Below are 16036 nucleotides of genomic sequence, written 5' to 3'. Positions count from 1 at the left end.
TAGAGTCAGAGCCAATGTATTCAGAGAACAAACGCTTAATTGCTGTGCCTATGGAGGGTCAGGTCAGTGTCTATATTGCAAACTTCTCAAGAGAAATGAACCGCATGCTCACAGGAGACAGTCTGTCCTAAACATAAACCCTGGGGGAAATAGCTGTTATGCGTGTATTAGTCAATATTCTATTGCTATGAAGAGACACCATGACCAAGGCAACACTTATAAGAGAAAGCATTTTTTTTTGTTTGTTTGTTTTTTTTTTTGTTTTTGTTTTTTTGGTTTTTCAAGACAGGGTTTCTCTGTGTAGCTTTGCGCCTTTCCTGGAACTCACTTGGTAGCCCAGGCTGGCCTCGAACTCACAGAGATCCGCCTGGCTCTGCCTCCCGAGTGCTGGGATTAAAGGCGTGCGCCACCACCGCCCGGCAAGAGAAAGCATTTTTAATTGAGAGCTTGCTTACAGTTCCAGAGGCTTAGTCCACTATTGTCATGATGGGGGACTAACAGGTACTATGAGGGTCCTGCCCCTGATAGTCTTCTTCCAGGGTCTGGGAAGAATCTACAACCAACTGATAATTTAGTCTTTGATGATAGTAAATGAATGTACATACAAGAAACTCTTTAGTTCATACACTTTATTCTTCTGAGTCAGTTCTCTCTCTACACATCTTCTATTCTGCTCTCATGCCTAGCTCCTTTCTTGCCTGATTTCTCTCTACATTTATCTGCTGTCCCCTCTAAGTTCTATCTTAATTCTCTCATCTTGGTTCTGCCCCATCTAGGTTCTTATCCATCTAGTTCTTTCCCATATCAGCTCCCCACTCATCTTGTTCTTCCCCGTCTGGCTCTTCCTCATCTTCCATCTCGTTCCTCTAGTCCTCTCTTCTAGCCCTTCAATCTAGTTCTTCCCCATCTCAGTTTGTTCTTTTCCAGTTCTTACCCATCTAGTTCTTCCATTCTCTTTTCTCTTCTCCATCTCGTCCTTCTCTGAAAATAAAACTGCCTTTTTATCCTTTGGACCCTTATCTCTCCAAGCTATCTCTGCTCCCGCCATCTCTGGCAAGCGTGTTCAGTCGAGAGGCAACTTGGTTAGGCAACTTCTTTTGCAGCTAGATGTACCTGTAAGCTGGAACCCTTTAGTTCTGAGTTAATTGTTAAGGGTGATCTAAAACTAGAGATAAGACTTTGGAAAGGAGGTTAAGCTTAATTAGCACATCCACCAGGCCTTTTCAAACAGATAGTCTGGATGCTTAAGTCTATTCTTAGAGAGTACAGAGGTATCTCTGATAAGATACTTTCATCCCTCTGGGGATGGTCCTGTCTGGGGATGGTCCTGGCCGGATGCTGCTAATGATGATAATGACATAAAGACCTGAAATTAGGGATCCTGGCTGCATTACTGCACAAAAGGTTATCTAAATATTCCTTAGTAGAGGAGAAATTGTGCCCAATGGATGATGGAAAACCTACAATAGCACATGAGAATTCATAGTAGGAAACAGCTAATAATCAAAAGCCAATATCACCAAGACTGACTCCTTGAGCCTCAGCTTGACCTCTGGAAGGTTTCAAAAGCCCACACCAAGTCCAGTCTCTCATTCTGCCTGTGGATCAGGATGTGGCGCTCAGCTACTGCTCTGGCACCATGTTCCCTGCTACAAGCCACAAAAATATATGAAGTAGGATTTCAGCTGATTATGACAAAGCTAATACCTGGAAGAAGCCAAGGGGCTGCTTCTGCTCACTGGGCTGGAACTTGGCCCCCTGTTCTGTAGCATTTGTATCAGTTGTGGATGGTTCCCTCTCCTGCTGGTGCCTTCCTTGAATTCCTCTTCACAAGCCGGAAGCTTAGCTGGGTGGGGTCTTGCCCTGAGGTCACCGCTCCCTTTATTCCATTTCCCATCAGGCTTTTCTTTAAACTCTTTTGAGCTCAGGACTTGGCTTCAACATCGCCTTTCCTGGTGTTCCTTTCTCCTTCACACTTTCTATTTCTCTTTGTCCAGCTTGTTCCTCGTCATTGTTGATCCACATAAGGGTGACCACGAATAGCCACGTGGCACAGTCAATTCTAGGCTGTCTTGAAATCCCTTCTGCCAATGCCATTGATTCAAAACTCTTCAGTGTAGCCTCAGGTAGATTTCTAGGACAAGGGCAAAAAGCAGCCGCATTCTTTGGCAAAATATCACAGGAATGTTCTTTAAACCACTTATTAATATTCCTCCCTTCTGGAGCTTCTGGAGCTGAGCCCCCACAGTTCAGCACTGTCTTCCATGCTCCTACAAGGATGGCCCATTAAGTCCCACGTAAAGCATCCAGTCCAAAGTCCCAAAGTCTTCCGTAGTCCTCCAACAAACAGTATGGTCAGGCCTGTCACAGCAAACACCCCAGTCTCTGGTACCAACCTCTGTATTACGGGGTGGTTGATGAGCAGGCAGCACGTGACCCTCCTTTCTCTTTTTGTCTGTAAGAGGAAGTTCATAGTCAAATAGCCTATGCTATCAGGACAACCTTTTAAAGCCTTATGGGTAGTATACTCCCTGTGCCCTCTTCTACTGTGCCCCTTTACTTAACCTCTCCAGAAATATCTTGGAGTGATAAGAACACACTTTGGTCAACATTATGAGTTTATATTCCATTTCAGCTCTTGAGAGTTCTTGGGCAAGTCCCAGTCATTTTCCTTCCTGACATGTGTTCCCTTTCTATCCAGGCAAGGCACCTCAGGCCTGTGATCCCGGTAGCTGGGAGGTAGAGGCAGGAGGGCCAGAAATTCAAAGCCGGCTTGGGCTACATTATGAGATCACACGCACACGCCCCAGTCTCAAAAGTAAAATGAAAACAGAGTAGGGAGATGGCTCGGTAGGAAGCTCTTTCTGAGCAAGCTTGAAGATTCCATATTCCCAGCAGCCATGTAAAAGCCAAGCTTGACAACATGGCCTGTAAATCCACCATGGGAGCGGGGTGAGAGAAGAGGACGTGCAGATCAGCCAGTCTGGCTGGCAGTGAACTTCCCATTCAGTGAGAGACCCTGTCTCAAAAACTAAATAAGTCTGGACCAATGGCTCAGCGATTAAGTGCGTGAACTGCTCTTGCAAAGGACCTGGGTTCGGTTCCCAGACCCACATCAGGAGGCTTACAATGGCCTGTAACTCCAGCTCTTAGGGCCCTGGTGCCTTTTCTGTCCTCCTTGGACATTGTGCTCACATAATTTAAAACATAAACATTTTTAAATAAGTAATTAAGATGGAGGATAAGTGAGGAAGATGCCCAATATTGACCCCTGGCCTGCACCTGTATGCACAGGTAAACACATGGACACACACACATGCACACATGTGCATACACCACACACACATACACACCCAAAAGCAAATGTAAACATAACAGAGTCCCATAATAATCCTCTACTCACGATATTTTGCCCCACCCACTTCCAGAACAGATGTGAGGGGATTCTGCCCCAGAAACAGGGCTAGAGGCAGTGTGGGAAAGTGAGCAACAAGAACCTAATAGACTGCAGGAGGCTGTGCTGAGCCTCAGGACCCAGGGACCATCCAGATGGGACGTTCACTGGGTGGCAGACCTACCTGGTCACCTCACACTGACGCCCACGCTGTCTCCCTGTGGCCACAGACATCGACGAGTGTTCCTTCGAGCGGACCTGTGACCACATTTGCATCAATTCCCCTGGCGGCTTCCAGTGCCTGTGCCACCGAGGCTACACACTCTACGGAACAACCCACTGCGGAGGTCTGCAGCCCGCCCACCAGGGCCACCTCCCCCTCGAGGCACGCGCCTGGCCACATGGCCATTAACACTGCTCCCCACGCCCCAACCCCCACCTGGACCCTGGTGGGCCTGGGAGGGACCTTGCAAGGCTGGGAACTTTGGGGACAGAGGGATTCTGCCAAGCACAGGCACAGGGTAAAGGACAGAAGGATGCGGGGAGACAGGGCATGCAAAGTACCACAGGGTACCTTAGCCAGCTTGGAAACATAAGACCAGGACCTCATTTCTGGGGTGCCTCAGTCCAGAAGTGGGGGGGGGGGTGGCCAGTGCACAGAAAATTCCAGAAAGTACATTCTGGAGAAAGGCAGGATGGTAAGACAATGAGAAACCTAAAGGAGGACTGTTTCGGTCAAGATGGGAAAGCAATCCGGAGGGAAGTGCATGTACAAAGTCACAGGCAGGGGCTGTACCTGGGATGAGCCCACAAGCAGTGGGAAACAGGCTACTATCCCCTAGGGAGATGCATGCCCAGGATATACAGGGCTTCGTGAGCCTGGAGGGCTTCTTTACAGCAGCAGCAAGGCTTGAAGCAGTGTGCAGTATGGTCATGTTTGTGTGACAATAGACTCTGGCTGTGGAGAAAGGGAGCACAGGATCCAGGCAGTCCAGGAGGGGGATGACCCATGGCTTGAAACCTTGAGCCTCTGAGGTGGGGGTGGGGGTCAGGGATGGAGAGAAGATTCGGGAGCCATCAAGCCTGGGAAGGGAGTTCTTGCCTAGGGCCCTGGATTCCATGCCCAGTACCAAAGGGAACAGGAGCATAAGCTGAGCCAAGGGCCTCAGGCCAGATGTGGCTGGTGAAGATGGAAGCTGGGGAGGGGGGTCATAATCGCTCTTCTTTCTGTGACCTGAGGATAGTATGAAGCTTGAGAGGGCCAGGGAATACTGGAGACAGGGGCAGAGTAGCCACTAGATGCTGATGCCGTTGTCAAGGGACTCTCGAACACCAAGTGCCACCTCCCTGACTGACAGGACACTTGTGTGCTGGCAGCTGGGTGGCCTGGAGATGGAAGAGCTAGTCCTTGCCTAGAAGCGGCAAGGGGTCAGAGGAGGGTCTCCGGTGGTTCTTTTCACCCTGGTGCAGAATGGGGAAACTAAGGCAGGGAAGGAGCTGGTGCTTTCCCTAGGGAGATGAGACATCCGTGATTCCTGGGACGTCTCCCAGGCTGTGCTGGGGTCAGGAGCTTCCTGGTCTCTGGTTCTGGGTGCCCCCTGCCCTCCCAGCACCATGGGTGTGGCCCCGGCTGGTGGTTCCCACCCCCTCCTGCCTTCACTCTTGTGCCTGTGTTTCCAGACATGGATGAGTGTAGCGTGAACAACGGCAGCTGTGAGCAGGGCTGTGTCAACACTAAGGGCAGCTACGAGTGTGTCTGCCCACCGGGGAGGAGGCTGCACTGGAATCGGAAGGACTGTGTGGGTGAGTAGGGAGGGGCCACCTGCTGGCCCTGCCCTCTGTATGGGGGTGGGGATGCAAGAGACAGTGACTGCAGAGGTGGGGGGCTCCTTGGGTCCTGGGTTAGTGGGCAGGGGTCTCTTGTCACTGGGGTTGGCTAATGGGAAACAGGGCTTGTTGATGAGGGGGACATTGGAGGCCAGGCAAGCCTTGTGTCAGCCAGGGACATAGGAACAAAGGCCCTGAGGTGGGGAAATGGACCACAGAGCAGGAGGTCTGGGAGTCTGTGTAGCCAATGCTTTGGGCCTGGGACCCTACTGGAAGCGGAAAGAGGTAGACTGATGGCCTCACCTCCATCGGGTCCTCTGGGCCTTCTGAAGTTCCAGGGCGTAGACTGGCTAGCCCCCTGTGGTTGCGGTGGCAGCGCCAGGCCTGCAAATCCCACCCCTAATCCCCACCCAGCTGCCAGCACTGCCCCTTAGACAGTCCTGCTTTCCTATGCCCTCTCTGCAAGGGCCCTGTCCCCTCTAGCTGAGTTCCGATGACTCATGTTCATTGGTCCAATGAATAAAAGATTAGCTGAACCCCTACAGGACCAGGGAGCAGTTCTGGGGATGCCATGTGCCTATCCTCCTGGAGCTCACTCTCCAGATGGCTGCCCTGCCATGCTCTGATGTCCTAGGCAACCAAAGCAAGCCTTATAAAGGCAGATGCTAGGCATGGGGGTGTAGGCTTGCGAAATCCCAGATACTCTGGAGGCTGAGGCAGGACGATCAAAAAGTCAACACCTGCCTAAGTACAGAGTGCGTTCAAGGTCAGCTGGGTGAATTCCATGAGTTCAAGCAATTCAGCGAGACCCAGTCTCAAAACTGAAGTAAAAAGAAGGTTGGGGATAGCACACACGAGGCCCTAGGTTTAGCCCCTATTAATGAAAAAATAATGAAAGCTCACACACTCTCTCTTCTGAGAGCCCTCCAGCAAGGCTTCATGCCCTTGAGAATCAAAGTGCAGGCCCACCCTCACCCCTTTTTATTCTGTTGTTTTAACACAGGGTCTCAGTATGTAGCCCTGGCAGGCCTGGAACTCACTATATAGACCAGGCTGGCTTCAAACTCCTGCTTCTGCTTCCCAAGTGCTAGGGTTATAGGTGTGCTCCAGCATGTCTAGCCAAGGTCCAGTTGTTAAAATAGCCATCAGACCTCCCCCCAACCCTTGCTGCATTTGCTCCATACCAACCCACCCTGTGCCCACCCTCCCATAGCCAGTGATGCCTGAAGCGTCAGAGCTTGTCTTCACTGTGGTGCTATCCCGGAATGATGTGCCATGGGTGGAGGTCTAGCTTAGTCACTGTTCTAGTGTGTGAAGAGACACCCTGACCAAGGCAATTCTTAAAGGAGAAATCATTTCATTGGGGGCTCGCTCACAGCTTAGGTGGTTTAGTCCATGATCATCACGGTGGGGGGCATGGCGGCATGCAGGCAGGTGCTGCAGCAGTAGCTGATCGCTAGATCCTGATGCACAGGCCGCCAGCTTAGGCCTGGCACATGTTTTTGAAACCTCAAAGCCCACCCCTAGAGAAACACTTCCTCCAAAAAGGCCACACCTACTCCAACAAGGCCACACTTCCTAATCCTTATAATCCTTTCAAATAGTGCCACTCCCTGGTCTAAGCACTATGGGGGCCATTCATATTCAAACCATTCAAACCACCAGAAGGTCTGACTGCCATTGGTGGGCTGCCCGTCACTGGTGGAGGGCTAACTGCTATTGGTCTGACCACTGTTAAGCTGTGCTGGTGAGTGACATGTTATACCACTTTCTCCTTCTTTAAGTCACCTGAGGCACTGAATGTTCCGGACTCTGGGCATGGGCTGACTGAGGCACACAAGTATAATTGAGGACATGAGCAGAAGGTGCTGGAAGGCTTCTTGTGTCCATGAGCTAACAGGTCCAAATGCTGGACTCACAGATGGCCAAGGAAAGTTCCAGGTTGTTCTGTAGTTGAGGACTGTGATGGCAGGGAGTCAGCCTGCCGAGCTCCTCCGTGTTGCCCTTACCATGTTTGCACAGGCTGCAGTTTTCTGTCACCTAGAAAGAGGGACTCTTCCTGTCCGTTTGTTTTGCAGTGCTGAGCTATACCCCAGTTGCTGAAGCTGGCCTTGAACTCCTCATCCCCCTGTTTCCACTTCCCAAATGCTAGGATTGCTCACCCTACCCAGGACAAGCTTTTGGTGAGCACTCTGGGTTGCCTGGCCCCCATGAATGGCCCGTCTAATCCCCTGATCTGTTTCACCCATTATTATTATACCCCTCCAAAGGACACTGTCCCTCCAGTTCCTGGAAGGACGGCACAGGTCACTGAGAGTATTGGAGTGGAATGTCCTGAAGTTGGAAAGATCTCACAGCCCCCACGCATCGGTCAGCTTGGTCCTAGTGCTATCAACTAAACTAGCCAGCTTTTCCTGAGAGCTATGACTCTTCTCGGTGGTGCCAGGCTGGAGAAGAGGGGATGATAAGACAGCTACAGGTGCCCGGCAGGGGTCCCCGGGGCTGCCTCTCCCAGTGCTAGGGCCTTTTCCTCTCTTTGATCACAAAGAGCATGGCTTGAGGTTTTCACACTGGCAGATCTAATTATAGAATTCAGATAGCAGCTATCCCAGAAAAGGTGAAATGTGGGTAGGTTGTCATGCATAATGGGTTAAGTCAGAGGGGTGGAACCTTAAATCCAAATGGTGAGACCCACCACAAGAAGACAGAGGGACAGCTGGGTCTGGGGATGCACACTTGTCATCTCAGAGCTTGGGAGGTGGAGGCAGGAGGATCGGAAGTTTGAGATCGGAAGTTCTCCTTGGCTACATGGCAAGTTTGAGGCCAGACCGGGCTACATGAGACCCTGTTGTTTAAAAAAAGACTGAGCCGGGCGGTGGTGGCGCACGCCTTTAATCCCAGCACTCGGGAGGCAGAGCCAGGTGGATCTCTGTGAGTTCGAGGCCAGCCTGGGCTACCAAGTGAGTCCCAGGAAAGGTGCAAAGCTACACAGAGAAACCCTGTCTCGAAAAACCAAAAAAAATAAATAAATAAATAAAATAATAATAAAAATAAAAAAAGACTGAAATGGGGCCGGAGAGATGGCTCAGCGGTTAAAAGCATTGACTGTTCTTCCAGAGGTCCTGAGTTCGATTCTTAGCAACCACATGATGGTTCACAACCATCCATAATGAGATCTGATGCCCTCTTCTGGAGTGCAGGCATACATGCAGATGGAACACTGTATATATAATAAAATAAATCTTTAAAAAAAAAAAAAGACTGAAGTGTAAACACACTCCAAGGAGCACATGGAGCTCAGCCATAGCTGGCATCTAGGTGGGATTCTTTCCATGGCCTTTGCTGTCTGCTCTGAATCCTGGGTAGTCCATTTCTGTGTGCTGGGACAGTCTCGGCAGAGCCTCAGCTAAGGCTTCTCCATGGTGACCTTACATCCTGGAGAACTCATTTCTAGTCTTCCAGGGCAGCAAGGCCAATGAAGACAGTGGCATTTCAAAGCACTTCGTGACCAATTCCTCCAATAAAAAGACTCTTCATTACTTGAGGAGTGCTTCAGAGTGCCGCAAGGCTGAGGGCAAAAGATCTTTTTCAGCAGGACTGCTTCAGCTCATCTAGAAAACAGCTCGTACTGTATGTGTTTCTGCCCACCAAGGGCCCCAGGGGTAGCCTAAAGCTCAGCTCCAATCTGTCTTCATATCTGCTTGGGGCTCTTGGTTCCAGCACAGTGGTGGTTGCTGGGACACAGGAAAACCTTCCTGGCTTTGAGAAGGTCCCATCAGGTGGGCTCTCAAGAAGGTGTTAGCAGACATCTATGTGGGGGAGGGCCACCTGGGGGACAGCCTGGTCTTAACCAGATAGCATCCTCCTGCTACCAAGCACCTTGTCTGTGGTAGTGCATGGAATTCAGCTGTCTGTGCTATCGGAGGCCCTAACCCTAGTACTCAGGTCAGAGCAGCCTGCTCAGAGTGGGGAACTGGGAAACCACTTCCTGTGACTTCTGGCTCCTACATCGAGGACCTCACGGTTCAGCTGTGACCATAAAGTGCTCGGTTTTCTTAGCACTCCGGAGTTGCTCCTGACTCCAAAAGCTCTGCCATGGCTCTCTGTAAACATTCACCCTGTTGTCGTTAGCGACAGCACACGTCTGAGACAGGCTCAACCCAACTGGGTAATTCCTGCGTGTTCAGGCTGATGGCCTCTCTCATGGGTTTGTTTTTCCTGTCAACAGCTGTATAGGGACGTAGCTCACATGCCATGCGCAGAATTCACCCATGCAATTCAGCATACTGTACCGTGGGGCTTTATAGTACATTCAATGAGTTATGTGAAACACCACATGACTGTGTGGATAACTCACCCGTGTGGAAGCCCAAGCAGGGCTTCAGATGTCTGCCTCTGTCACTCACCAAGTAAGCTTTCCCATTAGCCTGTCTCTGCCTCCCCAGCACTGGGATTACAAGCCTGTGATGTCATATCCAACTTCTTTTATGTGCGTTCTAGGAATCAAACTCAGGTCCTCATGCTTGTGGGGCAAGGACCTTACCAGCTGAGCTATCCCCTAGCCCTGGACAAATTATCATTTTTATAATTTATTTATGTGCATTGGTGTTTTGCCTGCATGCATATCTGTGTGAGGGTGTTGGATCCCCTGGAACTGGAGTTGTAGACAGTTGTGAGCTGCCATGTGGGTGCTGGGAATTGAACCTGGGTCCTCTGGAAGAGCAGTCAGTACTCTTAACAGCTCACCCATCTCTCCAACCCCATGAACAAATGATTTTAATAGAATTCTGTATAATGAAGTACAGAGCTCAGCACCAAGAAAACAAGGGATTATTAAGAAAGAAGTCAGAAGGGGCTGGAGACCTAGCTCAGCAGTTAAGGGCATTGGCTGCTATTCGAGATGACCCAAGATCGATTCCCAACACCTACATGGTAGCTCATAACCATCTGGAACTCCAGTTTGAGGGGATCCAACACCCTCTTTTCGTCTTTGTGGGCACCAGGCACACACCTGGGTACACAGGCATGCATACAGCTAAAACCCCCATACACATAAAACTTTTAAACAGAAAGACAGAAGCATGGTGGCTGGGCCGGCAGCTCAGCTCAGTGGCAGAGACTTCACTAGCACGTGTGAGGTCCTGGGTTTAATTCTGGATCAGGAGGAACAGGATGACTATAGGTGCTGGTGGATGCACTGGGGAGAGGAAGCTGCAAGAAGGTAGGCTCAGCATTGCCAAAGGAAGCGCCGGCCACTCAGCATCTTGCACAGGAAGTTGAGCATTGGCCTCTGCAAGGGAGAGCTGTGTTTCAGGCTTGCTCTCTGAGCAAAGCTGTGCGCTCATCTTCAGAGGAAGTGTGAGATGGATTTGTTTCAGGTGGTATTAGGTTTGGACTGGAGAGAGTCTAAGTGTGGCCTGTGCCAGCTGTGAGGGGTTGTGGCTTGAGGGAGCCTTGTGATCTGGTCACTGGAGTGCATTCCCTGAAACTGGGTCAGAGTGTATGGCATTCTGCTATCATTACCTACCAATCAGATAATCTCATTCTCATTCTCTCCCTCTTTCTCTCTCTCTTTCTCTATTTGTGTGTGTGTGCCCACACACACACATGCAGATGCAGATGTATCCATGTGGGTATGGCAGCCAGAAGCCTACATAAGGTTCTACACCGAGTGTCTTTCTTGCCCTCCACCATATTCTTTTTTTTTTTTTTTTTTTTTTTTTTTTGGTTTTTCAAGACAGGGTTTCTCTGTGTAGCTTTGCACATTTCCTGGAACTCGCTTTGGAGACCAAGCTGGCCTCGAACTCACAGAGATCTGCCTGGCTCTGCCTCCCGAGTGCTGGGATTAAAGGCGTGCGCCACCACCGCCCAGCCCACCATATTCTTTTAAGGTAGATTCTCTCACTGAACCTCTAACTCATTGATTCAGCTGGGCTGGCTGACCAAAGAGCTCCAGGGATCCACCTGTCTTTGACATCACCCCCACCACCACCACTCACCACCATGCTGGGGTTGCAGACAGGTGCTACCACACCTGGCTTTTATGTGCTGGGGAATCGAACTCAGGTCCTCAATCTCGCAGAACAAAGCACCTTACCACCTGAGTCATCTCCCCAGCCCCTTTCCCTATGATGTTTTCAGTCTTCATTTATTTATGTTTATGTGCGTTGGTATTTGGTCTGCGTGTATGTCTGTGTGAGGGTGTCAGATCTGCTGGAACTTTAGTTACAGATACTTGTGAGCTGCAGTGTGGATGCTGGGAATTGAACCTGGGTCCTCTGGAAGAGTAGCCAATGCTCTTAACTGATCAACCATCTCTCTAGCCTGATGTTTTCAATCTTCTAACAATAACCACAGGAGATGTCCTAAAGAGCTGCTTTGGACATCTTCAAGTGCCTCCTGGAGGGGGGTGCTGCCCCCTCCCTGTACCCTGAAGTTGGTCCCTGCCCAGATGCCCATGTTCTTATGGAGCTGTCTCTGACCCCGGCTAGGCCCCAGGCACCTGCTCTGAGGACACACCTGCCTTCTAGAGCTCCTGTCTGGGGATACAAGTGACCTTTCCTCAAACAGCCAAGACCAGAATTATAGGGGTACAGAATAAGGGGGCTGTCAGTGGCCAGCACCCCACATTGCCAAATAGGCCTGCATCTTCCTGCCCCCAAGTGCCTTCCTGCTACAGTCTGTCTCTGTGAGGGGGTTGGGAGACTGAACTGACCCACATTCAAGGCCCCTGCTAGCACCCAGAAGTCCTCTGATCTTACTCAAGGCCTCTCTGTCTCTCTCTCTTCTCCTCAGAGATGAGCGGGTGCCTGTCTCGGTCCAAGGCCTCTGCCCAGGCCCAGCTGTCCTGCGGCAAGGTGGGTGGAGTGGAGAACTGCTTCCTGTCCTGCCTGGGCCACAGTCTCTTCATGCCAGGTAACCCCTGGCCCTCTGGGTTGGGATGGGTCAGTGTGTTGCTTCCTACTGCTCAGTGGGACAGAACCCAGGCTCCCAGTCACAGAGCACTCCCAGACAGCTCACTGTCTGGCTCTCTGTGGACCTGGGTAGCTTCTGAAGATCACAGTCCTGATCTTCAATTCATCCAGCAACCCCTTGGAGGCCTCAGGAATCTGGGACCCTAGGAGGGAGGTACGCCCTAGCCAACCTTACCCACTGGCCTCTCCACAGACTCAGAAAACAGCTACATCCTGAGCTGCGGTGTTCCAGGTCTCCAGGGCAAGACACTACCAAAACGCAATGGCACCAGCTCCAGTGCAGGGCCCAGCTGCTCAGGTAACCTTGGGCCTGTCCACCCCACACATGCCTAGATGACCTGTTCATTTTTCATCCAGTGCATGATTTAGGAAAGGGAGGGGGACCGCCCAGGGAAGCATTTTCCATTCTGGGCCCTACCCGTCATGGCTTGGGATTCTGGAGACAGGACCAGGACCTAAAAACCTGGAGGCTGGAAACTGAGGCCCAGCCCACAGTCAGGGAGCTATAAGAGGCCTTTCTGACTGAGGTCACAGTAGTAGAGTGATTCAGTAACTGCAAATGTTGCGATCCCACAGACCTCTGTTACTGCCATTGTTTGAGACGGGGTCTCTCTCATATAGAGCCCAGGCTGGCCTTGAACAAGCTATGTAGCAAAGGAGAGCCATGAACTTAACCCACAGAGCGCCCTTGAACACTATTCTCAAGAGGTTGCTCAGAGTCCCTGCCTCTCAGAACCAAGCCTGCTCCCAGTACTGCACAGAATGCTGGGATGTTGTACCTAACACAGCTCGGGATGGGTTCATGAGCATCCAGGGTCATAGGACTCTAGTCCGTGGAGCTTGGGTCTGCTCTGGAGAGGCCTACAATTCTAGGTGTCCTAAGGTCTGAAGCCCTTCCCTTCCTTACCCTTCTCTGTCCCCTCTCCTACAAGCACAGCCATGTCTATGACTTTGGCCATAAAAGAGGAGGTGAGCAGTGTTCTTTCCTCCCGATAGAAGACCTCCACCTGGCCCCTGGCCTTGCGTTTGACCCCACCAGCCATGGGTGCCCTTGTTTTGGGCCTTACAGGGAGAAAAATAAGTGGGGCAGGGAAGGTCCCTCCACCCAGGAGGACTGCCAGGGCAGAATGGCCCACACCAAGTCCCACCCAGCTCCAGATGGACCTGTCCTCTGGCAGCCCCCGTCCCCCACTACCTCCTTGCCCACAGGAGAGGCCGCCACCTGGGGGAATTTTGGCTTTCCCCAGATGCCCCCACCACTCCCATCAGGCAGAAGGCCCGCTTCAAGATCAGAGATGCCAAGTGCCATCTCCGGCCCCGCAGCCAGGAGCGAGCAAAGGACACCCTGAGGCACCCCCTTCTGGGTAAGTGGACCACCCTTCCCTGCTTACCCAGGGAATGGAGGAGAAGTCCCCAGTCGTGCTGGGTTGGGTTGCCAAGCATAAGCTCCGGTCTGTCCTCCAACAGGGCCCCTAAGCCCTCTGAGCTATGTCTGGCCTACACTATAAGCAATGGTCATGAGTGGGAAACATAGGAACATGGGTACACACACACACACACACACACACACACACACACACACACACACACACACACACACACATTCTCTGTGGCCTGGTGGAGCCCTGATGGAAGAGATTTCAGATCTTGGGTGTAGGGTCTCCTGGCCAAACCTTCAGTAGGTATGAGTGGACACATGGCCTCCTCAGTCAGTATTCTGAGGTACCTCCATGTATGTCCCCCAAGGCTGGGCCTGAGACTCACTTCAGCCCCCAGTCCCTGTGGGACCCTGAGCAGCTCTTCTGCAGCCTCAGTATCCCCATCTGTCCCATGGCCTCCTGGGCATGGAGGGACCTTGCCCAGAGGAGTTTGCATGGGGGGCTAGGAAGGACTCTCCTTCCGACACAGATCACCTTTGCCATAGTGTACCAGGCTTTTTCTCTTGGGCCACCAACCAGCTCCCAAATCATGACACATTATTAGTTACAAATGCTCGGCCTAGCTTAGGCTCATTTCTGGCTATCCTTTCTTTTTTTTTTTCTTTCTTTAACTTAAATTAAACCTATTTCTCTTCATCTACATTTTGCCTTGGGGCTTTTTACCTTTTCTTTCTGTATGTCCTACTTTTCCTGCTTCTTCTGTGTCTGTCTGTCTGGTGGCTGCCTGGCTGGCTGGCCTCTCTTTCCTGCTCCTCTTCTTCTCTCATTCTTCCAGAGCCTAGATTTCTTCTCCTATTTATTCTCTCTGCCCACCAGCCCCACCTATCCCTCTCCCCTGCCTAGCTATTGGCCGTTCAGGTCTTTATTAGACCAATCAGGTGTGTTAGGAAGGCAAGGTGAAACACATGTAGCACATCTTCACATAGTTTCAGAAATATTCTGAAGCATAAACCAATGTGTCACATCTTTGCCCAGTTAAAGTAATGTTCCACACCACCACAGTGTACTCTTCTCTCTTCAGATAACTGCCACGTGACTTTTGTGACCCTCAAGTGTGACTCCTCCAAGAAGAGGCGCCGAGGCCGCAAGTCCCCATCCAAGGAGGTGTCCCATATCACGGCAGAGTTTGAAGTGGAGCTGAAGATGGATGAGGCCTCAGGTGGGTGAAGTGTTCTTGGGGGCTGGGAGTCTGGTAGCCATGAGGCTAAGTGAGCCCATGGGGAAGTGGGGGCTTGCTGGGGGTGCTGTACACTGCCAGCCAAGCCCCGTAGCCCCAAGTGCAGGAGGCTTGGGGAACGCTTGGAGCACAGCAAAGGGGCAGAGACAGCACAAGAACCCCTACTCTATGTCCCTATTGGGGCAGGAAGGACAGGGGCAGGGCCTCCCATAGTGACTGAATCAGGCCCTCTTCCCAGCTGGCAGGGGGAGGGGGGCTTGTAATATAGGATTGTGCTTCATATAAGCAATCCTTCTTAGCTATAGGTGAGTGGCGGGTGACAAATGAGTCATTTGTTTTATTATTATTATTATTATTTTATTTTATTTTAGTCCTTTTGAGATAGGCTCTCTCTATTTTGCAGCCTTGGCTGTTCTGGAATTCTCTATGTAGACCAGGCTAGACTCAAACTCACAGAGTTCCTCCTGCCTCAGCCTCCCGAGTGCTGGGATTAAAAGTATGCGCCACCACACTAGGCTTGGGTTGTTTGCTCTTAAATCAGGGACTTGGCCAGGTGGTCGTGGCGCACGCCTTTAATCCCAGCACTCGGGAGGCAGAGGCAAGTGGATCTCTGTGAGTTCGAGGCCAGCCTGGGCTACCGAGTGAGTTCCAGGACAGGTGCAAAGCTATAAAGAGAAACCCTGTCTCGAAAAAAACCAAAAAGAAAAAAAAAAAAGAAAAATCAAAAAAAAAGAAAAAAAAAAAAGACAGGGTCTTATGTAACTCAGTCTACCCTCAAAGCTGATATGCAGCTGAAAATGCTCTTCAACTCCTGATCCTCCTGCCTCACTTCTTAAATGCTGGGGTTACAGGCATGCACCCACCCTACCTGTTCCAGTGGTAGGCAGTGGCAGACTTGATTGCTGTTGGCAGTTGTGTTTAGTGGTATATGCCTGGTCTGGGCCATGGGCATTGTGGCCACGGCCCCTGCCCTAGAACAGTCTCGTCTATGGGGAGGCAGATGTGTGTAAGTCATCTGTGCTGGGTGAGACCAGGTAGATGGGCCGTGTGAATACAAAGGGCAGAGCCATGGTCTGAAAGGGAAGGTACTGGGAGACTTCTTTTCTGGGGGAATTGGGGGCTGAAGACCGGGTTTCTCTGTGTAGTCCTGGCCTTACCTGGAACTCACTCTGTAGACCAGGCTGACCTGAAACTCAGAGGTCCGCCTGCCTCTGTCTCCTGCGTG

The 16036-nt window shown here is 51.1% G+C and overlaps 1 protein-coding gene across 2 annotated transcripts in view; it reads left to right on the top strand.

Moving 5' to 3' along the window:
- The window catches only part of Scube1 (signal peptide, CUB domain and EGF like domain containing 1), a 130798-nt gene that overhangs the window by 98331 nt on the left and 16431 nt on the right, over positions 1–16036 (top strand). For both annotated transcript variants that reach the window (XM_052748495.1, XM_052748494.1), the window contains 6 exons: positions 3625–3741; positions 5075–5197; positions 12017–12136; positions 12389–12493; positions 13443–13559; positions 14656–14793. In XM_052748495.1, coding sequence (XP_052604455.1) covers positions 3625–3741; positions 5075–5197; positions 12017–12136; positions 12389–12493; positions 13443–13559; positions 14656–14793 — 720 coding nt within the window. The remainder of the gene's footprint in view (positions 1–3624; positions 3742–5074; positions 5198–12016; positions 12137–12388; positions 12494–13442; positions 13560–14655; positions 14794–16036) is intronic.

This window comes from Peromyscus californicus, unplaced genomic scaffold, assembly GCF_007827085.1.
Source record: "Peromyscus californicus insignis strain IS unplaced genomic scaffold, ASM782708v3 Scaffold_20__1_contigs__length_68692818, whole genome shotgun sequence".
Lineage (NCBI taxonomy): Eukaryota > Metazoa > Chordata > Mammalia > Rodentia > Cricetidae > Peromyscus > Peromyscus californicus.
Note: the sequence above shows the minus strand (reverse complement) of the source record. Positions and strands in the feature narration are given on the sequence as shown.